This window comes from Prionailurus viverrinus, chromosome E3, assembly GCF_022837055.1.
Source record: "Prionailurus viverrinus isolate Anna chromosome E3, UM_Priviv_1.0, whole genome shotgun sequence".
NCBI lineage: Eukaryota > Metazoa > Chordata > Mammalia > Carnivora > Felidae > Prionailurus > Prionailurus viverrinus.
Window position 1 is genome coordinate 31,557,558 of NC_062576.1, and position 26,052 is coordinate 31,583,609.

A 26,052-nucleotide genomic window follows, 5' to 3' on the forward strand; every position below is an offset into this window, starting at 1 on the left:
GGGCTAACGACTCAAAATGGGATTCTGCTCCATTTCGGCTGAGGTTGGTTTGAGCAAATTCTGGTTCCAGGCTCTCGTATGAAATGGGGGAATGACCTTTCTGGAAATATTCATGATGTGTATATTGAAAGTTCACCTAATCCCCAACTGCTGAAAAAGAACACAGAGAAGCCAACGGTAAGTGGGCCATCTAATTTATAAAACGTGATCATTTTTATTGGCATTGTAAAGAGGTGTGTCTCAACCAGATTGTAACAAAATTACCACAACTTATTCCAAAAGAAAACTTTAATATAAGAGATTTTAGAAAATTAAACACATTTGTTTAAAAATTCTATTGTGTAAACTTTAACATAAAAGGGTAGTTAACATACTATTACACGTTTCAGAGCCAACCTGTGACCTGCTAGCCCCACTCACGTCCAGACAGTGCACGAGGCTCTAGATATGTTGCCTTCTTACCCCCCTGCAGAGGGCTCACGGGGACCCAGACATTGGGGGTCCTTCCCCCGGGATGTGACGGCTCCTGCATTCTGAGATCTCCCTCCTCCAAGACATCCGTGTCTACTAAGGTAATCAGAGTGTTGTACCAAATGACTACGCCAGGGATGGTGCCACTAAGGCTGTGGAGTAAAGCCATCCTTCCTAGGATGAATCCTTGATCATAAAAGCTCCTGAGGAGGTCCACACCCCCTCACTCCTGGAAACTCCTGCTCTCCAGGCTGATTTCAGCCCCTCTGGGTGCAAATGTGCAATCTGCCATTTTGTATCCTTCCATGGCCCAGTCCCAGTTTTTGCAAGGGCCTCCCCCCTGCATGGCCTCTCTTGATGGTGATCAAGAATCTTCAAGGGGAAGGAGTGGCCACTCCACTTAATTCATCGAGGTGGGAAGCAGACCGGCCCTGGTTCCGATGGGAAGGGTGGTACCTGGACAGGTCGGTAGTGGTTTTCCAGTTATGATGAAGCATTCATGTGCCCCCAAGAACTGACCCCCTGGGCCTCAGGACACCAGTTCAGCCTGTTCGACCAGTGGGTGTGCTCATCCACGCTGTAGGCTCAACCGTCTTGCAGAGAAAGCGGATTTCTTTTTTCCGCTAAGGAAACTGACTCAGGATGGGGATTGGGATTTAGACACAGAAGTAAAGACCCCTGGGCCTAACTTCCAGCTATCAAAAATCCAGCCCGTACCCAGCAATGGCTCAAGGCTGACGGCAAGGGGTGAAACCTGGAGGGGAATGGGTCAGGGGACATCGGGGTAGCGGCAGGGTGAGCCTGTAGCTGGTCTGCTCTGAGCAGGGCCTGGGGGGTGGGGGGACCAGTGTTCACCCCCTCTTGCCTCCTGAGCCCGTAGCTGAAGTTGTATTTAAGAAACCTAATCAAGACCACGTGTTACAGAAACATGGAAATGAACTTTCTGGCACAGAAGTGTTAGATAAAATATACAGTGCTACAGTTGTGCAAAGTTAGCACAGAAGCCAAACCGAACAGCAAATATTTAATGTTCGCTTTAATGAAACAATGCAAAATACTTGGAAGAATGATCGCCGTGCGAGACCTCGCTCAAGAGCAGATGCCTGCCTGCGGGCAGACCCTCCGGAGTCCTCCACGCGTGGCAGGCCCCAGTGAGACACTGAGGAAAGCTCAAGACAATTACTGCCTGTGGGGTTGAGAGGGAGCCTGAGGTGTGACCCTTCGGGGACACTTCCGGGCCAGCCTGCTGTTCCTGCACAGGCGGGGCCCTCGCAGTGTCTTTCTCTGGTGGCTCCGGGGGGAAAAGGGAGCCTGTTCTCTGTGTCAGGTCCACACCCCGGCAAGGCGAGTTGTTCCCGGGGGAGCGGAGCCCCTCACGGGAACGGGCTCTACCCCTGGTACAGAGGGGCCAGAGGCTGAAGCATAAAGGCTTCTGGAAGAGCCTGGCGGGGAGGGTGGCTGCCAGGACCTCAGAGAATAAGGCCTGGCCTCTGTGTGGGGGGCTGGCTGGTGCCGAACGTGAAGGGGAGCGGGTGGAGTGGGGGTGGGGTGCGGTTCAAGGCCTAGAGACCTGGGCCTCAGGCTTGCAAACTGTCCCCTGTGGAGCTGAGAGAAAAAGGGGACACTTAGTGTGACCCGGGTTCTGGGAGCTGGGCAATCAGGGTATTCTCTGAGCAACTGGCCTGGTGGCTCTTCGTTCCTGTTTCCTGCCTCTCGGTCGCAAAGTGGATCAATTACCAGGCTGGCCATGCCTGTCGGCTCTCAGCATGGGCTGCTGCTGCTGTATCCATCCTGCGGTGTGGACAGGTTGGGCCGCCTCTTGTTTTGAAAGGCAGAAGCCACACCTGCCGGTCGGTGCCAACTCTGAGTGGTTCTCCGAGAACTCCACAGGGCCAAGCCACGGAGCAGAGCCCGGCGTGTGCAGTCACACCCCGTCCACAGACCATGGCCCGTACCCCTCCCTCTGTTCCCATCTCGTGCCAGGTGTCCTAATACGATGGGTTCTGTCTTTACACCTCAGTCAGGTGATCCCTCTGTACCCAGAAAGCCCTCGCATGTGCCTCGTTATTGGTGCTAAAGGTAACGGGACAGAATGTCCTCTCCCAGGGGAACACTGCCGCCCCTTCCTCGGATGCCACCTTTGGAGGCACCAAAGGATCTCACTGGATCCAGGAGACAGGAACGATTTCTGGTTCTTTCCTTCTGACAGGGCACGGGGCTGAGGGGGGCTTGTGCGTCCGACCCCAGCCTGCACCGGGCTGGACCCGGGTCTCTGGTTCTTTCTCCAGGAACCAGAATTCCATTGCTTCTCCATCCATCCCGCCTCACCAGACAGTAGGGCAGGGGGTCCTAAGCAGCTGGATAGACTGAACCACAGCCGAACATTCTCCGTGACTCCAGAGTTAAGGCTTGGAGGAGCTGCTGTTGTGTGTCACGTGCTTGTCTGAACCGAAATCAGAGGCGGTGGTCTGTGTGTGGGGCCTGTGCTCCATGAAGAGTTAAGCTTTAAAAGACAGGGATTCTCTTTTTGTAAATAGAGGTTGAGTGTGTAAGTGTTTATCCAGGCCTGGCATCTGTCCGTACAGTTCACGGCACTTGGATCCCTGCACAGAGTGTCAAAGCCTGTTCCTGGGAGGGGTGTTAGAGAAGGTGAGGTCAGATTTACACGCAGACTGGTTTCAGGTCAGGTCCCCACCAGGCTGGGTGATCCGAACCCTTTGTCCGTGGGTGGGGATGGCGGCGTGGGGTGTGGGGCGGGGGGTGGTCAGACACAGGGGGCTCCACTCCGTATCTGATGCAAACAGGGGACAGCGCAGGGGTGGGTTCTGCTCCCAGGCCGGCAGTGCAGGACCGTCCCTCTGTGGGCACCACACACCTGCCTCCAACTGACCTAGGTGGAGGCAGGCCTGGGGCTGCTTGAGCTTTCAGATGGTCCCCGATTCAGTCCACGAGGACTCCGATGGCACAGCAAGCGACGGGGGCCGCCTGGCACCGTGGGGGCTGGAGGTGACAGCAAGGCATGTGCAGTGGGCACATTGGCCAACAACACCCCGTGGTGCCATTCGGGGACTTGGCGTCTCAGGGCCTCTGAACCCCCAGGAGCTGACGGCGGGGCCCCTCTGGCTTCCGACCGCTGTCAACAGGGCGTTCGTTCTGGACCGGGGCCTGGCTCACCTAGCTGAACGTCCCCTCACAAGCAGTTCGGGCCCATCGGCTGCCCTGCAGAGCTGTGTGTCCACGGTCTCCGTTTCCTTCTGGCGAGCAGGGGGTTGGACGCAGACCTTCCAGAGTTCCCCTCCACTGGGAAAAGGCTCGATGCTTACCGGGTGGCTTGCCAAGTCTCAGGCTGACTCGAGCAGCCCCAGGAGGCGGACGTTGTCAGCCTTCCACTGGCCATTTTTCACAAACACCTCAAGCCCCATCTTCCTCCTGCTCCGTCTCACATCTGATCTAGTATGTCAGCATTTCCCCCGAAGGCGCAAGCTCCGCGTGACTATACGCACCAGCTGAGCATGACAGTTGTGTGATTCTGGGAGTTGACACTGTGAAAGGGCTCTGGTTCTCAGGTGATCTGATGTGGGAGCAGTGGAGCGTGAGCCGGGCAGAGCTGCTCCTTTTCAGCCCCTTCCCCACTCCGCCCCAGCCCACGGGGCCTGCTCTGAGATGGGGGAATCAAAGAACCCGGGCCGGGTGCACCAAGAGCACGTGGGGGGTAGAGAGTCCAGCACGAGCGGGTCTTTAGGGAAGGACCACGATCTGTTCAGAGTGGACACGGTCCAAGTTCGCAGGGAACCACGCTGAGCACCACAAGGCCCCAGGGCCACGGCCTCTTCCACGATGGTTTGCAGAACGGAATGTCTCTCATGACCTCGAGGCCTCTTGGCTAGTGAGGTCAAGGCCCTGGATTCTGGCCAGCTTAGGGTCCCTGGATTGCTGCCGAGGGCTGGCCCAGATGGTGGAGGTGCCACCAAGCCCACGGAGGTGTGCGTGGGCCCGGGGTGGCCTCAGGTTTCCTACGTGGGCCGGTACGTCCAGAAGCCAATCCAGGAAGGCAGGGAAAGTGCTGCAAGCACCCCAGTTCAGCATCGCTAAGGGCTCCTTCACAAGGAGGCCGCGTCGGCCACTGCTGGCCACGGGGGCCACAGCAGGTTGTCTGATGACCACTGGTGGAGAGCGAAAGGGGAAGGGGGAAGACCTCCCGCTCTGTACCCCACGTGTCCAAAGGTTACAGCAGGCAGTGACATTAAAGGAAAAAGGGTAATAACAGTCCTTCTAATTCCCACGTGGGAAAGAGTCAAGACAAGGTTTCTGACCCAACGGAATCTCAGAGTTGTGCACGTCACCCAGCGGGCTGCGAGCTCGACCTGGCGCCCACCCTCCCGCTGCCCTGCACCGGCCCTGGGAGAGTGTGCGTGTGGCCGTCCAGCGAGGAGCCTCCTTGCCCTCTGAGACTGAGCAGTTTAATTAGGGTCCTGGAGCCGGTGGGGAGGGTGAGCTCCCTGGGGGGGTCACCGGGTGGACATGGCTGTCACTCCAGGGATTAAGGGACCAGCCGCTGCGGCCAGGCCGGACGCAGAGCTGCTGGGGAGAGGCAGCTGGCGTGGCACATAGGGCCCGAGTCTGGGATGCTGCTGAGGTCAGAGGTCGCCGCTCTGGGGCTCCACGTTGCGTGTCTCTCTGGGGTGACCTCGGGACAGCTTGGGGAAGCGGGAAGCCGCTTTGGGTCGGCTGTTCTTGGTCAGTGGTTCTCCGGGAGGAGTAATGTCGCTGTAAGACAGAGCAGGGGAGAATCTGATTAAGTCAGGGCTTCCAAATGCAAACGGCTCCAGGCAGGGCGTCCAACAGTGGGGTGTGAGGACAGCAGGAGTGGTCTCAGAGGGGACAGTCGCTACCCAGCTCTGGTGAGTGCAACAGGGGAAATGGAAAACCCGGATCATGTGCATTTTCCGTCTTCAAAAGCCCCCGAGCGTTAGGTGTGCATCCAACTAGCTTTGGGGGGGGGGGGTGGTTAGCTCTGGCCCCAGTTTGAAGGCTGTGAAAGAACAGGCCGGCCGTGGCTTTCCTCCCCCGTCGTCACTGAAGCGTGCCCTGGCTGGGAGACGAGAGAAAAAGAAAGTGCTTTGGAGAACATTGCATTTAACATCAAGGAGGGTGTAGCAAAAATGGGCGCTTCTGGTGGAACTCATCCTGAGAGAATAACCCGGATTTAGACCAATGTCTAATTATGAGGACGCGCCTCACGGCGTTGTGTCGAAGAGCCAACGAGCCACCAGAGTCCAACTGAGACGATTACTTGGTTTCAAATGGTCTATGTGACAGCAGGACAGCAGAAGCGCTACAGACTGGGGAGGGCGGGTCATGAGGACCCGGGACGCAACAGGAAGGGCGTGCGACCTACCAGGCACAGGAAGAACCTGTGGGATGTGTCGCTTTGTCCCTCTGTTCCATGGTTGAGCACCCATGTGGGCGGGACCCTGTTCGAGCCCCTGCAGCTACAACAGTGGACAAAACCCCCAGGCCCCGGGGGAGGTGGACGTTACACGTAAGATAAGTCACAGAGGTGGCCAGAGCAGCAATGGGCAGGAGGCTGTGGCCCCCAGGAGGGCAGAAGCTGCCAGAGAGGGTGTGCGGGCCCAGGCGGGAGGCTCTCGGCTCTCGGGGACAGGGTGGAGGGCTGTGAGGTGGCCCCGCCTGCAGGCTCTCGCTGGGGAAGGCCACGGTTCGGATGCACTTAAAGTGACCCCTGTCTGCCAGGTGGAGGGGGGACTTGAGGGGTCCAGGCTGTGGCCATGAATGCAGAGGTGGAGAACTCGGTCTTATTTCCTACGGTTCTTGTAACCTGTGACCCCCTACTTAGTGGCTTTAATGCAAAATGTACCATCTTATGGTTGTGGAGGCTGTATGTCCAAAACGGTCTTATGGAGCTCAGCAGAGAGCGGCGGCACGGCTGGCTCCTTCCGGAGACCCCGGCCGAGAGTACTTCCTTGGTGCTTCCAGTTCTTTCTCCCTGTTCAAGGGACCTTTGCGATCACACGAGGCCCACTTAGGCCCTCTGCCTTTTTCAAGACCCTTAACCACATCTGCGGAGTCCCCTGCACCGCGTAAGGGGACACAGTCCTAAGTTCTGGGCACTGGGACGTGGACATTCTTGGGGTCACCCTGTCTGGCAAAGACTGAGATCTGAATAGTGGAATCATTAAGATTTGGTACTTGAACAACAGTGCTCTCTGAAGGGTGAGCTTAAGCTGGTCAAAAATGAGAAGAAAAAACTTCTACGGTACACATCTTACTGGCACAAAATACCTGCAAAAAAACAGGCTGAGATGAAACTCAGGTCATGAGCCTCCCTGTGCCAGCACCTTTCCAGATGTGTGACCTGGGTCCCCCCAGACTCTGCAAGGGAAGACCGCCCATCTACCGAGGAGCACAGAGGCTCGGCAGGACCGAGGCCACCCAGGTGTAGGTGGCAGACCCGGTCAGCTGGGCCCCATCTAGATGACTTAGGGGATGGCTCACGTTCAAAAAGAATCTGCCTCTGCCCCCGGGGGTCCCAGTGAATTCTGCGCAGTCTCCCAATTCCTTCCTGCCACTCGGCACTGGTCCTGCTTACAATGATTGTCACGCCTGTTCAGGGACATAGGCGTTGTGCTCAGTGAGAAGTCCCTTGTTGAGGACAACATCTCCAGGACAAAATGAAAACTTCCCTCGAATGTCGCCCTTCTCCCTCAGGAGTCGGGGGGGGGGGGTGGGGGGTGGGGTGGTGCTCTGCTCTGTGTGCAGAGGGAGAGGACACACATGACCTTGAACAAGGGTGAGCTGTGGCTCCTCATTCCTGCGGCCTGGCCAGCTGCCTAGCCACACAACCCTCCTTCAGAAGGACATTTGGCCATAGGCCCAAGGGCACCCTGTCCTTCTCTGTCGGTATTACCTGAGTTACCAAAAGGCCTCTTTATCCCAGAAGGCGCCTTACATGATGGGTAGAAGATGCTGGAAGGAATCGTGGTGCTCAATGTTCAGGAGGACTTGGATATAAATGTCATTTGAAACTACCCCTCCACCCCGCCCCTGTTCAGGATCCAGGGTCCAAGTGGCTGCCCCTCGCTCTGTGGCCACCCTTATTGGGCACAACATGCGAGGGAGGGGTGAGTCCTGCCAGAGCCTGTTGGCCCCGAGGTAAGTGACTCTTGGGAGGGAGAGTTACAAGTCAGTAGGAACATCATTCTGTCCAGAAATGGCATCTGCTGTGTGGGGACGCAGCCTAGCTTTTGGCATTAGGGCCCGGGCTGGGAGGTCCCAGTCCTGCGGCCCACGGGCAGGGCGCCTTGCTGTCTGAGCCTCGTTCCCCTACCTGTCACAGGGGGATGAGCATGTGGCTGTCAGGATGCTGTGGCCAGGAATGGGGAGTCGGCCACATGGAAAGCCACAGGCTGGCTGCATTTCTTCAGGCAAGTGCCTTGTTCTCGAACCTTAGCTCCCAGGACACACTAAAGGTGGAGCTATTTTGAGAGTTCCAGGGACAGTTAGCCACTCTGACCACGTGAGTTATGTTGCCAGATACTGTGCTAGGTAGAAAGGGGCCCCAGCCCCATGTGGGACAGGCAGGGCGGACCCCAGAGAAGTTGCCCCAGCAGGGGTAAACACAGGGTGTTCTGAGCAGGGCACCAGACTGGGTCATCGCAGTGGGTAGAGGAGGAAGAGCTGAAAAGGATGAGAAGAGAGTTGTGTGGTTCATGGTGCAAAGGGCCCTGGGCCAGGAGGGGTGGGGTGGGAGCCCGCCAGACACGGCCAGCTGCTTCTCCTTCTCAGGAGGCAGGATTTTCCACAGAGTTGCGGTGAGGTGTCACTGAGATGATATGTGTGGCCTCTCAGAGTTGCCGCCGGGGCTGAGGGCCTGACGTGAACGTAGGTGGGACAGGGGCCAGACGGGCCAGGGACAGCTCCACCCTAAAGGCCACGGCAAGCAGTGACCATGAGCTAAGCCACACTGCTGGTTGCGATGGGCAGAAGCTTTTGCAGTGACTTCCGTAAACCCAGGGCCGTGGAGGCCACTGGAGGAGGGCGGCTGGCCTCATACTGAGTGTGTCACCTCCGGAGAAAGTCCAGGGGGAGCAGGAAGCCGTAGTAACGGCTGGGGAGACCGAGAAGCAGTTGGATAAGACCTGGCAGCCCCTAAGGCCACAGTTTTTGTAGGTTAAAAACTGTCCCAAATAATTTCCTATACCCGTTGGCCATTGGCACATTGTCTCTGGAAAAACGTCCTCTTTAGTGCTGAGACGGTCCTGTCACTGGGGAAACGCAAATGAAAACCACAATAAGGCCTTGCCTCACACCTGTCAGAATGGCAGTTCCCACAAGACACTGAGTTTCGCTGAGCAAGTGTGGGTTCGGAAGCCTTGCACGCTGTCGGTGGGAGTATCAAACGCTACGGCTGCTACGGGAGACGGCATGGAGCTTCCTCGAACGATTATAGAGGGAAGCACTGCATAGTCCAGCCATCCCTCGGGGTGTGTACCCGAAAGAACTGAAATTGGGATCTTGAAAAGGTATCTGCACCCCCGGGTTCGCGGCAGCCTTACGCACAACAGCCAAGACCTGCAAACGAGCTAAGTGCCCGCGGCTGATGAATGGATGAAGAAAACGTGTACACGTATGACGGGATGTCACTTGGCCTTAAAGGAAATTCTGACCCATGCGACCCCACGGACGGACCTGGAGGACATTAGGCTAAGTGAGGGGAGTCTGCAGAAGGTACAATTCCACGGGATTCCACTTACAGGTGGTGTGGAAAACGGTCACAGTCCCGGAATCAAGAGTGGAACAGCAGTTTCCTGAGTGTGGAGTTAGGAAACAAACCCGGATCCTTTCTAGAGCCCTTAGCTGCAACACTGTCCCTGTGAACCCCCAAGAACGTACTGTACTCTTAAAACGGAGCAGGGTAGATCACATGTTCTTACCACCACACAATTACTTTTACGTCGAACACTGGCAATTGAATAGTATAGGAAGACCGGAGACGGTGGGTCTGTTTCACCCGGGAGGAGCAGGGGGTGCGGTGCCTGGAGCACAGCTGAGCCCCCTCTGAGAGGGAAGGAGAGCTGCCCACTCCCTGGGTCCTTTCCCTCAAGAGTGCTTGGGCCAAGGTTGTTGCACAGGCCAGTCCAGGGAGGCGGGAAGCCTCACACTGATGGAGACCCCCTGAAATAAGGCAGATTATTGCTGGTGCTGCTGTTGCTTTTACTTTATTTATTGATTTTGAGAGGGAGACAGAGCACATGAGCTGGGGGAGGAGCAGAGAGAGTGGAGCCTGATGCAGGGCTGGAACCTATGAACCACGAGATCTTGGCCTGAGCAGAAGTCAACAGCCAGATGCTTAACCGACTGAGCCACCCAGGTGCCCCAAGGTAATCTTTTTAGATCTACTTCAGCACGAAGGGGCGTCTCTCCTCTGTTCTGCGTCTCCTGGGAGACCATGACCTTGTCCCCTTGCCTGGGTAGAAAAAGCAGGGACCTGGGGACAGAAATCTTGCACTGTATCATTTACCAGCTGGACTACCTGGACAGGTCACTGATGCACCCTGGGATTCCGAGTCCCCCCTCATAAGCTGGATCATAGTAAAAACTGCCATTCAGACAAGTGAATTACAAAAGGAGCCAAAATCTGAAAAGACATTTCTCCAAGGACAATATCCAAATAACCCAGAAGCACGCGAAAAGATGCTCAACGTCATCAGCTTTCGGAACGTGCACATCCAAACCGTAACGAAGTATCACTCTGCAGCCCCAAGGTGGCTGCAACAAATGTTGGGGAGGATGTGGAGAAAGCAGAACCCCACTACCCATCGGCGCGAATGCTAAGTGTGGTGGCTGCTTTGGAAGACAGTCCAGCCGTTCCTCAAGTGACTACAGTGACCGCAGGACCTGGCAACTCTCGACGCTTGCCGAAGAGAAATGAAAACACGTCCGACGCAGAAAGCTGGACGTTGAGCGTTAGTCAGAATGGCCAAAAAGCGTCAAACAACCCAAACATCAGCAGAATGGAGAACGTGGCCTAGCCGTACAAGGCAGTGTTGTCACTCAGCTGCAGCAGTAATGAAACTCTGCTCCGAGTGACAAGTGGCAGAGAACTCCGCTCCAGAACACCGCTGCGGCCACGGGTTCGGAGAGTGGCAAATGCAAGGAAAGGACTCTGCCCTTCCTTTTCCTTAAAAGCAGAAAATAAAACTCCCCCGTGAACGACATCCCCTCTCTACTAGCAAGTAAAGTCACAGTGTGATCAAGGAGGAGAAGCTGAGGCCCGGAGTGTTCTGTACAAAAAGGTCTTGTTAAAATTCTTCTCTTCCTTTCGCATCCCCACAGGACCCAGTTCACTCTCACACCTAACAGGAGAGCACGTGGGTCTTGCCAGTGTGGGGTCTTTACTTCCTTATGCCCCTGTGTCATGGAACACCTAGGAATCCGTGTTTCCCCCACGCAGGGGGCACGTGCTAACTGACCTCTCAGCCCAAACAAAACCCCTCGGGGGGAGAGGGGAACGGGGCCGCCTCCATGCGGGACGCAGCAGGGCCAAATCTTGCAAATGCCTGCTGTAATGGATGCCAGCCTCCAAAGTCTGCGTACTCGATGACTCCATTCGTCCAGATAGCGCGATCTGGAGAAACAGGAAGCATGTGGCTGCCGGGAGCCAGGGAGATACGGGGTTCCTTCAGGACGTGATAAAAATGTAATTTGTGCATGCTGGAAGTGGCTGAATTGCATGGAACATGAACTACATCTCAAGGCTGTTTTACAAAATGGCACAAAAGAGTTCAAGGAAGGACGCTGCAGGACCCTCTCTGGCGGGTCTGTGTGACAGAGCACGACACCGTTCTGGGTGCTTGATAAAAGTCCCCTCCTGCCACCTCCAGCAGGGCTCATCTCGCCTCGGACAAGACAGCTCCCAGGTCCAAGTGGAGTCCCGTCCTTCTGGTCCTGGTGGAGCCATCCTGGGGTGCACGCGGGGATGGAGTGTTCCAACCAGTGGGCGGGAGACCAGGGAGAACATGGTGGAGAAGCTTCCTGCCCCTGGCCCGCAAAACGTGGACTTCCTGGGCCAGAGGGATGCACTGTCATGGAGACGGGGAGCTCGATGGGGACATCACGTCCCGGTGACGGACACTGTGCACCTAGCACTCAGCCGGAGCCTGGCCCAGGCCCTCAGCTGGAAGGGAGTACTGCTGGTCACCCAGGACACAGCCCAGATGTCCCCCACGTACGTACTCCTTGACCTGTAGGGTCTTCTGGACCTGACGTGTCCCCTTGGCAAACCTTTCAGAAACTCCCTCTTCTGCTCCCGCTGGCTACTGTCGCGGCACCAAAGGAATCCACGTCTGCGTGAGTAGCACCTGCCGGGAGCCCTAGGATTGCCCGTTCTTTTTAATAAGCCACTGGGGTGCTCCACCGTGGCATCCTAGGCCCCAGCACATGGGTACCATCGATCCGATGGTCTCAGCCGCTCATCAGTGAAAAATGGCCACTGAGAGAGATTTGCTTTTCATTTCGCTTATAAACCAAGTGTAGAGACCCGGTCAATATTCCATTTGCTGGGAGCTGCCTTCCATAGCTGGGGGGTGGCTTCGCATGGCCGCTGCCACACTGGACCCTGGAGCACTTGTGGGACCGAGCTGTTTGCTGCTGAAGCTGTGACCGTTTATTCCATCTGGAGCATTTTTAATTTCACTTACTGTATTATCTGTGACTGGCTCTTTTTTTTTTTTTTAAATCTCATTACGACTCTCACAGATATCCTCCAGTTTTTTCAAGTCTAATGAGCATCGTTATGACCATGAAACTCTCTACCGACATATGACTTGTATCCATCTCATCTGTGACTCTGTGCTGTGCTTTCCTCTGGGACGTAGTCTTCTGTCTCCTCCGGTCCAACTCTGTGTCCCGTGTGTTGGAATGCCAGCTACATCTTGTGCTCTCGGAAGTAACGGTCTTAGGAATAAGGGGTGCTGTAGGCCTTGCAGTGCAGGGTCCCCTGGCCCCCAGAACCCGGCACTCCGAGGGGTGTTTCCTCGGCGAGCTGCATGCACCCAGTTTTGTCCGGGCTGCTGCCTCCTTCAGTCCAGTCACCTGCAGAGGCTCTCCTGGCCTGCTGGGGGCGCTGTTCGGTCCCATGGCATGGCGTGCACTGTCAAGGAAGTCTGCTTCCAGCCTCCACAGGGCCTGCCCCCACTGCCATCCGGGTGAGGCCCCGCAGAGCGCGGTGTGGCAGACGTGGTGTTGGCAAGGTGTGCACCGGTCTTCTGGGGGAGGGGGCCCGCAGCACGGGGACTGGGGGCAGGTGACCGGAAAGGGCCCATCTGCCGAAGCGCAGGGGGGTGAGGCTCGGCGTAAGCAAGTTGGGTGGTGGATGCTGGCCTCTCACTGGTCCCAGCAGATTGTCCCGTGTGGGGGTGGGGGACAGAGATGGCACCCGCCAGCTCCTTTGTTCCTGGCGGATCCTCCCTGGGACCTGCTTTGAGGTGAGTACATAACTGCCCCCGCCCCCGGCAGGCCCCAGGCGTTATTCAAACTGCTGCTTCTATGCCCTATTTCCGTGGGCTGTTTGTCCAGTTCTCTCTTTAGGGGTGGAGACTCCGTTTCCTGTCTCCCAGAAGCTGGTGATTTAAAAATTACGGGCTTTAAACCCCTCTGGTTTTAAAACTCCCAGAATTCAGCACATACCACTTTCAAAGCCAAAGGTTACGGGAATTCGTCTTCCTCCTTCAGGCTCCCTGGTGTGACTGTCCATTTCTTGCCCTTCTCTGCAGCCGCTGCCCCCTCCTGACTGTGGATGGCGAGGGCCCGTTTCGTTCCCCACCATGTCGCTGCCCTTTGCTGTCCTCTTTAATGCATCGTCTTCTCTGCCAGTACCCGCAGAGTCTGTGGGTTATTTATGCTGATGTGCCGTCCAGTTGTACCCATGGGACAAGGTAAGCTTAGGGTCTTCTAACTCCACCACCTTCCCAGCGTCTCCTCCAACACCTCCCTCAAGCTGGGGTTCTCCACCCTGGGTACCCTTAAGAATCACCAGTGGGACACAGAAATAAGAAGTCCTATGGCACCGTGCAGGGCTTGACCTCTGTCTTACTAGACCCCTTCCGGGTGGATCCAGTGAGTGCGCCATGGCTGAGAGCCACAGATTGAAAGTAACCAAGTCACTTGGGGGTGATTCTGTAAACCGGAAGAGTGGCTAAAAGGAGAACTGTTCCATTTATCCTTGAGGTCAAGGGCAGGTATTGTGGTGAGATGGCAAAGTGGTTGAACATCTGATTGTATCTGGACCTTCTGGAGGAAGAATTTTAAGCTCTCCTTGGAAGAGGGCAGATCTGAGCACGGTCCGTGAAGGTTGGCGGGTATGAGATCCGCATGGCTGGTGAAGATTTTCTGGGGTTTTCCTGGCCGATGTGTGCCCTGTCTCACCATTCAAGACCAGATCAGGACTCATCTAAGGAACAAGACGACCATCAGAAGACGAAAAGGCTCTGTTCCCCTCACCAAAATGGCACTTTGCTTACAGGGATGCCTCGTGCAGCTCAAGAGGAAGACAGGCTTAGATGGTTCTCTACGGTGCCCCCAAGCCTTTCCACCTCAAGGGTTCAACGGAAAGTTTATGTGCATTTCAATATAACCAGCCATTCCAAGTTTCTCTTACAGCTTTCTCTCAAGTCTTATGAAAATGCCATTCAAATAAGAAGCATCCCACGTATAAAGAGACAGTGACTCCATCTTCCTGAAAAAGGTAAATAAGGCAAAAGATACTCGTTCTCCGTCTTCCTTATCTCCACTCTTCAGCTTCAGTATACTTTGGGACTAAATTATTTTCTTGAGTAAGAAACACAAAAAGTGGTGCAAAATAAAAAAGCATGCAGAGATAAACGTAGGAAGTGAGGCTTCCCACCCCCATCCTCCAGGCCACCAGTTATTTTTCGGTGTATCTTTCTAGAATGATCCATTGCGTATAGAGCATGTACATAAAGACAGGTGAGGGTGTGTGTGCGTATATACTGTTTGCTATTTTTAAAAGTGGAAACGTGTGAACTGTGCTCCTGCTTTTTCCCCTGAAAGATGTACCGTGGCGAGTTTTCCATCCCACCCCAGGCAGGTCAGCCTCAAGAGTCTAGGGATCGGTAAACTTCTGAGTGAAGTCAACATTTCAGGCTCTGTGGGCCACTCCCGTGACAACTACTCAGCCCTTGGAGCGTAAAGACACCACAGACAGTCCGTGACTAAATGTGTGTGGCTGTGTTCCAGCACAATTTACAGAAACAGGCAGTGGGTAGGATCGGGCCTGTGGACCACACTCTACAGCCAGGGAGCAGCTGTATCCGTCCGTGGCTGCACGACACCAAGACGGCACGGCCTGCCAGCCCCAAGCACGAGGACCAGCAATGGGCTCTCTCCTTTAGGAGTATGTGACCGCCAACAAAATCATCTATCACCCAACACGTCTCACGCTAAACGCTGGAACAGACTTTGCCTGGTGACTCTCCTGTCCCCCCGAGCATCACCCGGGACACCAACATGCCAGCCCCCGGGATCACCTCAGGCTGATGCAAGCAGCTAGTTTTTGTTTTTAGAGACGATTGTGGAGGTGGAGAGCTATGAAGATGCAGGAGGCAGGGGGTAGCGGACACACCGGCCTTAGGACTGGGCTCCTGGGACAAGGAACGAAACCCTGCTCCAACCCCTTCCCAGCTATGTGGGACTCGGACGACACTAATGCTCAGTAGCTTCGGGGGGCCTGGCACCCAGACACTCCAATGGCACAGATGATGACAAAAACTGTTAAGGTCAAGGTCCTACCCCAGGGTTTTCCTATGTCCCCAAGAAACCATCATTTAACATAAAGCTGAATGCTATGATTAATACGCAGCTATAGGTGTGGCCATAAGTCCCAAGATATTACATGATCTGTCCGTGCTCGCCCCTCTGGGCCCTCCTCTCCTTGTCCTGGCTGCTCCTTGTTGAAATGCCTGCCCAGATGCCCTTACAGGGCCCACTTCTCCCTTGTGAGAAGTCGGCCCTGACCCCTCGCCGGCAGGTAGAATCGCCGGTTCAAGTTTCTGCCCCCAAGCAAACCAAGGCCCCAGGAGAGCAGGACTTCCCTGGTCCTACCGCTGGCTGTGCCCAAGCACCTGCTTGCCCACACTGCTGCTCCAGTGAGACCCGGCACCTTCCGGAAGCACACACGGCCAGAGACGAGTAAGAGCCGGACAGAACCAGGCCCACCCTGAGTCCCCCAGGGCTGAGCCAAGAGCGAGGCTCATACAGGGCGGTGGAGTGCAGGAACGCCACCTCTCCCCAGCAGCGCCCCGTGGCGCTGGGACCAGACGGGCACTGGGCCCCGCCCACTGTCCTGGCAAGGTCATGGGGCTGGCTGGCTGGCTGGGTGGGTGGGGGCTTCAGTTCAAGCCACGGTGGAGAACTTCTGGTGGGCACCAGACAGAAGTAACTCCCAGAGGGCTCACCCCCAGGGCACACAGCTCGGAGGGGAGGGAAACTGCAACCAACCGTCTGTACGCACCCGCTGGAGCCAGGCGGCAATGGCACAGTCACTGCAGCATGCGGAGGTGCCAGGGCTGGGCGAGGGCCAGCCGGGCGCGGGGCCGTGGGCCTCGGAGCGCTCGCTGAAGGGAAGCAAACTTCTGAGCCTGCCGTGTGGCTGGCCACACGCCAGGCCTTAGGAAGCACACCGCCAAGGGCAGGTCTCTGCTCAGAGACGGAGGGACCCGGGCCAAGTTCCCCAGCCCCTTGTGCCCCCCTCCGTTAGGTGACGGGAGGGGCAAGTGAGTTAACACACCTGAGGTGCTGAGAGCAGGCTCCGCCCCACAGAGGTTTAAGTGAGATGTTCCCGCTCCCACCTTTAATAAAGTCCATTTCCAGAGGAGGGCCCTGAGGCTCAGAGAGGACCCGCAGTGAGGGGCGGCCCATCTGGGCACAGCGCCGCACTCCCCACACAGTCTCCCCTGTCCCAGCCGTTTTTCCAGACGCGCCGAGTCCACGCAGCCGGCCCCACGAGGCCCAAGGAAGAGGAGCCGCCAGCCTGGGTTCAAATCCTGAGGGACCAGGTGGGAGGGACTCCCGCACCCTGAGTGTCAGGCCCCTCGCTTCTTCAATGGGGCTTAAAAAGCAGAGCGCCCCGCGTGAGTGATTGTCCAGAAGGACTGAGAGCAGGAGAGCAGCGGGCCTGGCCCTCAGCCGGCCGGAAAGCAGCCGGGCAAAGTGCGTTCTGCCCTGGAGCCCGAGAAGGGGGTCTTTCCAGATCAGGCAGAGAAGGAGGTCTCTGTGCCGCCCTCCTACGCAGAGAGCGGGCAGAACATGCCGCAGCCACACTGCGCTTTTAGCCCTGGCGCGACAGGGCAGCCCTCGCTGCCTTCCGGGTGTGTGTGTGTGTGTGTGTGAAGAGAGGCGGTGGCTGGGGCCAAGAAGGCCCGGATGCTGGGGTCAGGGGTCAGGCCTGGAACCTCAGGCAAGTCCCTCCCCCCACGATCCATGACATGCTCCCCTGGGAGCCGGCAACGAGGGTAGCTACCTTCCGGGGCTGCGGCCGGACCAGAAGGGGCCGGGGCAGCGTCTCCCACGGGTCCACAGACGGGGGGTGGGGACGGGCAGGAGGCCCTGGATCACGGACAGCTCTGATGACCACGGTCACTGCTCCGATTATTTTGTAACGGCCACGCATCCGTTCCGTTTTCAGCCCCACCCCTGCTCACACAGCCATGGCTGCCCGGAGCCTGGGCCCGGAGAGCCGGCTCCCGTCCCCTCGGGCTCGCCAGACCAGGGTGCTGCTGGCGGCGGGAGGAAGGGGCGGCCGCACGTGGCACGAGTCCTGCACCGTTGGACCTGGGGTAGGGGGAGGCTGCCTCCCCCGAGGTGAACCAAGTGAGGGACTGAGGCGCAGGGTGAGGACACGAGGAGGTCTCCCTCCCGCTAAGGTCCAGCCCTCCCTTTGCTCCCTGGGCCATTTTCCTGCCGTCTGGACTCGGCCCAGCCTGGGGTCGTCCTCTGGCATCGGACGGCCTTTGGGAGCGCCGTCCCGTGGGCAAGCCCTGGGGAGGCCTGGTAGAGGACGGGACCTTTAAGGTCTCAGAGGCCCCAGCAGAGCCCCGTGTGGTGGTGACACCGCCTAGTCTGACAGATCCCGCTGCTGCGCTTTGAAAACCAAAGGAGCCATTCTGAGAACGGTGGGAGGGCCCCGGGCCGGGGCAGACCAAGCTCCTCGCGGAGGTGACAGAGGACGAGGCACGCAGCTGTGCGGAAAGAGCTCCGGCCACACGTCAGACACTGTGTGCGGCATCGGCAGGAGGCCGCTGGCTATCCCAGGGGTCTGAGATGGCACCTGCGAATGGGTCCTGGGCACGGAGGACCAAGGAAGTGGAAAGGAAGGTCACCAGTGTCCCTCTTGAGAAGGGTGTCAGCATCCTGTGACATAAGAGGCTCGCGGAGGACGAGGACCTGCCCGGGACGCCCAAAACTGGAAAGGGCTGCCTGAGTCCCAGATGCAATTCCCTTCCACACGTCGCTGCCTCCTGGACACAGTGCAGAGGATGCTCCCGTCAAGGGTGCCGAGATCCGGTTCCGTGTGCCCTCCTGCCTGGTGCACCTTCCCCTGGGGCTTCTGGGTGGGGATTCGTCTTGAAACTCCCTGGCTCTTCCTCCTCGGTCCTCTCTGCCGCTCCCTCTCAGGGCCCGACTTCTACAAGGCGGGCAGGCGGGGGTCCGTCCCCGTCTCTTTCCTCAGCAACTCTGCCCAGTCTCCGAGCATGACTTGCCACCAACATGCAGTGACCCCTGTAAGTCGGTTCCCAGCCCAGACCTGCATCCTGAAGGTTGGGCTCTTACACTGAGGGCTCTTCACCATTTCCCCTGGGATATGTGACCAGCATCTCAGGTGTACGTGTCCCAAGCCACCTCCTTGACTCCCCCATGGCCATCCCCACTTTAAAAATGGCAACTGTCTCCTTCGTGTCCCCTACACCAGCAACCGTAGCACCGTCCCGATTCCTCTCTCTTCGTGCCCCTATCGACCCAGTGGCAAATCGCATCCTCCCTACTTCCAGAGCACCTCCTGAATCAGTGCCATCTGCCCGCACCAGCCCAGCCCAGCCGCCCTCTCCTGACGCCCGAGTGGCCACATGATCCTCCACCTGGCCTCTCTGCTCCCTTCCCGATCCCACATCCTCATTCACAACAGAGCTCTTCCCTGTGGTGGCTCCCATTTCACTCCACGTGGCAGCCAGCGTCTTCCCTGGACTCCGTGGCCATATGTGACCGGGCCTCCTCCTTGCCTCCCTGACTGCCCTGCCTCTTCCCCCTTGTTCACTCTGCTCCTGATCCTGGCTGCCTGCCGTGGCCAAGAAAGCTCTGCCTCAGGGCCTTGGCACATGCTGTTTCCTCTGCCTGACACATCCCTCAGGTCTCCACACAGTGTCAAACTCTCCTGGTGGCCTGCAGCGGCCGTACGCAACACCTCCCCACCAGGCCCCTTCCCCACGCACCCCCATGGGATGTCTTTGGCCATTTTATTTTTCTCCGTAGCAATTACCATCTGACATATCCCCCTTTACTTCTTCATTTAACGTGTCTCTCCTCCCCTAGAATATGCATGAGGGCAGGGACATTCATTCACTGCTGAGTAAATACTAGTATCTGAAATGGTCCCAAGTAGGCACATGGCAGTATTTGCTGAGGGACGGGGGGACGGATGGAGGACTCTTGCTCTGGTCCACACCTGCTCACGTGCTTCTAGGGCTGCAGGCTGCTCTCCCTCCCCGGCTCCGGGTGCAGTGGCTGTGCCTGTCCCTGGAGCCCTGGCAGACTGGGGTGGGGGAGGGGAGAACTGCCTTAGCCGGGTCTTACCTTTTAGAGTTTAGACTAATTATCTCTCTATATTTTACATATTTTAAGGCAATCCTAATCATTTGTATTTAAAATTCCTGTTAAAAAATGTACATTCACAGAAATAGGTGCTTAAATGCTTCGTTTCTCATTGAGTTTTCTTGGTTTTCCAGTCAAAACGACCGCTTTAACAGCAGGGGTTCTACGTGTAGTAAGACGTAAAGATTCCCCCCTTAGTTCTGTTTACAGTAACCCATCTGTATTTCTAGGCTGCTTGCATTATGCTGCTTGGGTCGAACCAAGGCTGGAAAGGGGGGCTTCGTTTCTCCTCCACAGAGCTCCACACCGACTCCGGGCCGGGTGGTTCTGTGTTCCCTGCGTCAATCCCCACGGCCACGTTGTGAGGTCTGGGTGATTAGCAACTTTCTGTGGATGAAGAAATGGGAGGCACAGAGGGAACACTGCCCAGGGTCATGGAGCTGAGAGACTGACTGGGAAGTTGCCCCACTTTCCACTGTGCACGTGCAGACTGGAGGCCAAAACGACAAACTTTGGTCCCCACCAAAGCATAGGTCTCGCCCTTATTGTCAAATTCCCCCAAATACCTGGGCTGCTCAGGCTCCCCAAGGACTCGCCACTTCCTGATGTTTCTTTACTCAGAAGCGACTTGCACCCTAAGGTGGTCACAGACCTCCAACCTCTGCCTCCTGGCAATGAGCCAGACCCGAGACGGCTCGTGTCCTGCTGAGGCTGGAGGAGGCAGCCGGGGGACTAGAAGATGACCCGGCCTGGCACCTGCAGGGCTTTGGTGGCTCAGCTGGACAGAGTGGGGGGCCTGTGTCTGATGAGGAAACTGGCCCAGGAGCCCCTATGCCCCGAAGGAGGAAGGGGGCTTACCTGCCCTGGCTAAGGGGCTCGGGGCCGCTCCCTCTATGCCGGCTGTGCCAGGGGGCCGCCCTCAGTGCCATCACAGCAGGAGGCAGGCAGACCCCTCGCCCAACTCCTCCTCCTGCCCCTCCCCGAGCCTCCAGGCTGACCCACAACTCCCTGCGGCCAGAGACGGCTGGTTTGGTCTTAGAGCCTGGCGTGGTGCCTGGGGCCTGACGGGGGAGAGGAGTCGCGGCGAGGAGTTTTAAACGAAGGAATGAATCTCCAAGTAGAGGGACCGCAGGTCTCATTTTCACCCTGGCTCCCCCGGCACGGCTGTACTGATGTAACACAAAAAAGACTTTACATCAAAAAAGGTACAAGAGACGAGGAAGGCCGTTATAGGTTAAGAAAAGGTTCAATATAGCAAAGAGACGGAACAGTTACAAACATTTACCCATCAATAACGGTCCACCAAAATATGCCAAAATGGACAGAAGTCAAAGGAGGAACCGTTCTACAGTTATAGGTGAAGACTTCCGTATCCACTGTTAATCATGCACAGAATCACCAGACATAAGTAGAGGCCAGAACAGCCAGCTGACAGATGCACACAGGACCCCACCCAGCAACGGCCGATTCTTAAGTGCACGAGGGATGTTTTCCAGTGTAGACTGTATGTTAGCCCACAGAACAGATCTCAAGCGATTTACGAATTATCTTCTCTGACTGCAACAGGATGAAGTCAGAAATCATGAACAGAAGGAAAACTGGAAAATTCACCTATCTGTGGAAATTCAAACGCTCTTAAACAACCTGACGGATCAAAGAAGAAATCCCAAGGGACATCAGAAACTGCTTCCAGCTGAATGGAAATGAAAACACACCATACCAAAACCTCTGGGATCCAGTGAAACCAGTGCTGAGGCGGAAGTTTACAGCTATGAACACTCGCCTTAAAAAAAACAGACCTAAAATCGACAACATAACTTTACACCTTCAGGAAGCAGAAAAAGAACACACTGAACCCACAGTTCGCAGGAGGAAGAAAATGATAAAGGTGAGAGCAGAGACAGACAAAATAGGGAAGGGAAAAGAAGGAGAGAAAATTAATGAAACTAAACAAGTTGGTTCTTTGAGAAGATCCACAAAATTGACAAACCTTTAGCAAGATGGACCCAAGCGGGGGGAAGGCTCAAATGACCAAAACCCGAAATGAAAACGGGGACATGATCACTGATGCTACAGAAACAAAAACGACCACGAGAATGCTGCGAATGACTGTGTGCCATACGTTGAATAACTGAGATGAAACGGACCAATTCTTAGAGACACAAAGCTTACCAAGACTGAATCCAAAAAATAAAAAATCCAAAGAGACCTGTCCTGGTAAGGGGACGGCATCAGTGATCCAGAGTCTGACAAGGGCCAGGCCTGCAGCTAATGGCTTCACTGGGAAATTCTGCCAAACATTTAAGGGACTGACGACAGCCCTTCTCAAACTTTCCCCAAACATCAAAGAGGAGGGAGCACTTCCTAACTCCTTCTGCGAGGCCAGCATTGCCCTGGTAACGAGCTGAAGACACTACAAGAAAACTGAAGACCAGTATCCCTGATGAACACTGATGCCAGATTCTTCAGCAAAATACTGGCAACCTAAATTCAGGAGCATATTAAAAGGATTCTACACCACGACCAAGTAGGATTTATTCCTGGATTGCAAGGATAGTTCAACAGACAAAAATCACTCAGTGTAATATACCACATTCCCAGAATGAAGGGGGGGGGAGTGATCATCTCAACAGATGCAGAAAAAGGATTAGACAGAATGCGACACGTCTGCAGCAAAAACACCCTTGATTTCCGAAGCACAACCCGGTGCCTGGCCATGAGGTAACCCTCTTAGCAGCCCCGAGAGCGAGGATGTACACTTGTGTCCACATTATGGAGCAGGTAACTGAGACCCAGTAAGGCCCAGTGACCTCCCCCTGCGCACAGGCCTGTTGAGCAACAGGACTTAGACCACGCGTAGGAAGCCATGCCCGTGCCGTGGACGGTAATTATCACGGAAGCAGCAACAGAGACGGCAGGAGTGTGCACCATGTTCACGATGGGCCAGGCACTGGCCCGGGGTCAGACCTCGCTCCAGCACAACCAGGCATGGGCTACTGATAATTGCATTTTACAGACAAGGGATCTGAGGCCAGAAGAGGTGAAGGAACTCGTTCTAGGACCGGAGTCCCCCGGCCCTCGGTCACTGTCCTACACTGTCTGGCAAGGTGAGGACCAACCTCCCTCTTTAACGTACACATCTGAATTATAAAGCCATCCTTCCTTGCGCAGATCACCCTGGAGGACGTTGCTGCCGACTGTTCAGTGCAGAAGTTGGCAAGCTTTTTCTCTACAGGGCCAGACAGTGAGGAGTTTAGGCTGCAAAAGTCATACAGGCTCTGATACTCATCTCTGCCATTGCCATGTCGCAGCGGCCATGGACGGTATATAGTGGATGGCCGTGGCTGTGTTCCCATTAACCTTTTTCGAAATAAGTAGCAAGCCAGATCTGGCCCCCAGGCTGTAATCTGGGGACCCGTGGTTTAAATTTTTTGTTAACATTTATTTATTTTTTGAGACACAGAGAGAGTCGGAGCATGAGTGGGGCAGGGGCAGAGAGAGGGAGACACAGGATCGGAAGCAGGCTCCAGGCTCTGAGCTGTCAGCACACAGCCCGACACGGGGCTTGAACTCATAAACTGTGAGGTCATGACCTGAGCCGAAGTCGGATGCTTAACCGACTGAGCCACCCAGGTGCCCCATGTGGACCCGTGGGTTACACAATAATGCGTCCAGTTTTGAACCATCCGATTTCCTTTATTGAGGCTACGAGCTGGGTGAGGGCCGGTCTGGGCTCAGAGAACAGAAGAAAACAGCCTGGTCTTTGCTTTCTTTATGTAAGGATTCTAGAGGAAGGGGGCTCTTCAGTCTGTTGGAAACTAGCTTCTCCAAAAACCCCCTGCTGGCCAAGGCCCTCATCACCTCCAACTAGGAGCTGAGCGCTGCTCTCTCAAAACACGCCGCCTACAGGAGGGCACGGGCTCGCTCAAGGTCGCCAATCAGTCCCTGAGCTCCGGCAGCAAAAGTCCCAGCGAGAAGAAGCCAGGCAGGGCGCGCCGGGACGATGACTGTGCACCTGCCGTGTAACAGGGGTTGCCGCCACCTGTGCGCAGTGGGAGTCCCTGTCACGCCCTCCTTAGGGGGCTGTAGGCCCTCCGTGTTTAAAGGGATACACTTGGTAAGCCAGTTACTCAAGGGAACTCTATGAAGCTACTTGAGAGGAGGGGCTGCCCCCTTGTCATCTGCCCCCACCGCCTCTTTTTCTGATCGTTTGTATTTCTCTGAAGGCTACCGACTGTCTGTGCTTAGTAACTCTTGGAGGAAGGAGGGAAGAGCGTGCCTGGGCCTTAGAGTCTCGGAGAGCTGGCTACTGAAAGCCAGTTGTGATGCTTCCAAGCTGTGCGAACGGGGGCAAGTTGCTCAACTTTGCCGACTCTCTGTCTCGTCTGTGCATAACATCCAGAGGCTGGCCACGATAGTGTCTAACAGCTGGTGGCTCGTGCCAGGGACTGTCCACATAAGTTGGGTGACATCTCGCTGACCCCAGGATTGTTTGCGTAGGAACGATCTGTCGTGACCTTCTTCGGTTTCTGGATTTCTGAGCCTGCTCGGCACTCTCTACTCCACTAATCCTTGGGACTTGCGTAGCTCTGATGTTTTACAACAGGATTGCAAATGAGCTCGTTACCACCCTTCCCTTGGAAGCCGTGGGCATCTCGCCAGGGAGGCCTTGCCGGATTCCCTGCCTGAGTCCCTGCTTTGGAGTCTCGGCTGGGCCACTCACCAGCTATGCGACCCGGAGCAAGTCGTTACGCCTCTCTGGGCTTCATTTTCACCGGAAGCGGGGTAAGGGAAGATGATGACCGCAACAGTTCTCTTAAAGCCGTTAATGGGGATCTCTCATGAACTGCTGACCCCAGGGTCAGTGAGGAACAAGGAATGGAAACTGATGAAAAAATTCCTGCTGAGGTCACCTGGGTGGTTAAGCGTGAGACTCGTGATTTCGGCTCAGGTCATGATCTCACAGTTCAAGGGATCAAGCCCGGTGTCAGGCTCTTTGCTGACAGCACAGGGCCTGCTTGGGATTCTCTCTCCCCCTTTTTCTCTGTTCCTCCCTCTTGTGCTCTCTCACTCTCCAATTAAGTAAATGAGTATTTAAAAAAATTCCTGCGGAACAAATGAATCCCTTAATGGAACTGCCTCTGCTGATGTGAGCAGTTCCTGTGGCTTTGGAATGTGGCAAGGCAGCTGGGTCTAGAGTCCAAGGCCTCCTCTGGGAACTCATGGTGTGCCCAGGGCTTAGCCCCTTCCCACCTGCCTTGACCCTGCCCCCTCTCCCCAGTGGGTCTGTTCCTCACCCTTAACGTGAAAGCCCTGGTTCTCCCTGCAGGGATGGGAGAGCTCCTGACAGGTGGTAAGAGGACCTTCGTCCTGGACGACTCTTCCACATTCAGAGTCTCTCCAGTGCCCAGCCCATGGGCTGGGAGAAAACTCTACAGCAGCAGTCACACCTGGGGTATCTACAACCCTAGGCAGCCCCCTGCAGCCCCCAAGTTCATTAATTCATCCTGGTGAATACAACCAGACTGCCTTGCCAGATAGAAGACACCTGCTAAGGAGGGCTAAGGGGACATGCAGAAGATTCCAGCCCAGAAGCAAGATCTCGGGGCTCTCGGGGCTCCCTGGGCATGGATGCCCGGCCCAGAGTGAATCACAGGCTTCTTACACAAATGCTTGCTGGGGTAGCTGGCTGTGGCTTGACTCACAGCTGGAGGACAGACCCCCAGAATGGACATGTGTGTCCACTCCCCTTCTCTCCTTTCAGGGGACGGCCCCCACTGAAACCACGTTCAGTCCAGAAGTTGAGGTGGCTGAATGCCCCAGCCCTTCAGCCCAGAGTCACCAAATTTGGCTAACGGGATTCCATTCTCCAGGCCACATTCAGACATGGGCTCAGAGACGAGCCGATGACACAAGGCTTGGCCCATCAGAAACTTCTCTGGAATCTCGGCTGGGCCTACTGGGAAGGATGTGATGAGTAAGTCTTCTCTAGACCCTGGCTGGAGCCAGTGAGGGAGTGCGCATTCTCAGGACCCGCATCTACAGGCTCCATAAGGGCCACAGTTCTGCCAGATGGAGGACACCTGCTTGAGAAACGAAGGTTGACAGTATGTGAACCTCTGGATCCAGCCACTGAAGCTACACTATCCCTGGGCTTTGCAGTTACGGGAATCAATCAATACTTCTCTTCAGCTTAGGCTAATTCAAAGTGGGTTTCAGAAATTTTGCAAACCAGAGTCCTTTGAGACACACAGCATGCTTCTGGGATCTTTAGAGATGCAGACAGCATCTTGAATGCCTGGCATGGGTCAAGACACCTTAAGATGCCTTTCTCCTATTTTTCCATTTAGGTAATAACTTATTTTTATTTATTGTTTTGAAGTGTTTTTTTTTAATGTTCTTATTTATTTTTGAGAGAGAGAGAGACAGGGCACAAGTGGGGGAAGGGCAGAGAGAGGGGGAGACACAGAATTTGAAGCAGGCTGCAGGCTCTGAGCTGTCAGTACAGAGCCCGACGCGGAGCTGGAACTCACAGACTGTGAGATGATGACCTGACCCAAAGTTGGATGCTTAACCGACTGAGCCTCCCAGGTGCCCCCATTTTTTTGAAGTTTTTTTTAAATGTTTATTTATTTTCAGAGAGGTAGGGAGAGAGAGCGAGTGAGCGTGGGAGAGCAC

General features: G+C 55.7%; 1 protein-coding gene across 2 annotated transcripts in view; it reads right to left on the reverse strand.

The window, feature by feature from the left end:
• Positions 1-273: 273 nt before the first annotated feature.
• The window catches only part of SNX29 (sorting nexin 29), a 499,251-nt gene continuing 473,472 nt past the window's right edge, over positions 274-26,052 (reverse strand). The window contains exon 21 of one of the 2 annotated variants that reach the window (XM_047839171.1): positions 274-5,238. In XM_047839171.1, coding sequence (XP_047695127.1) covers positions 5,109-5,238 — 130 coding nt within the window. In that variant the 3' untranslated portion in view covers positions 274-5,108. Of the gene's footprint in view, positions 5,564-26,052 lie in introns of both variants that reach the window. The other variant, XM_047839172.1, reaches the window with a different exon arrangement.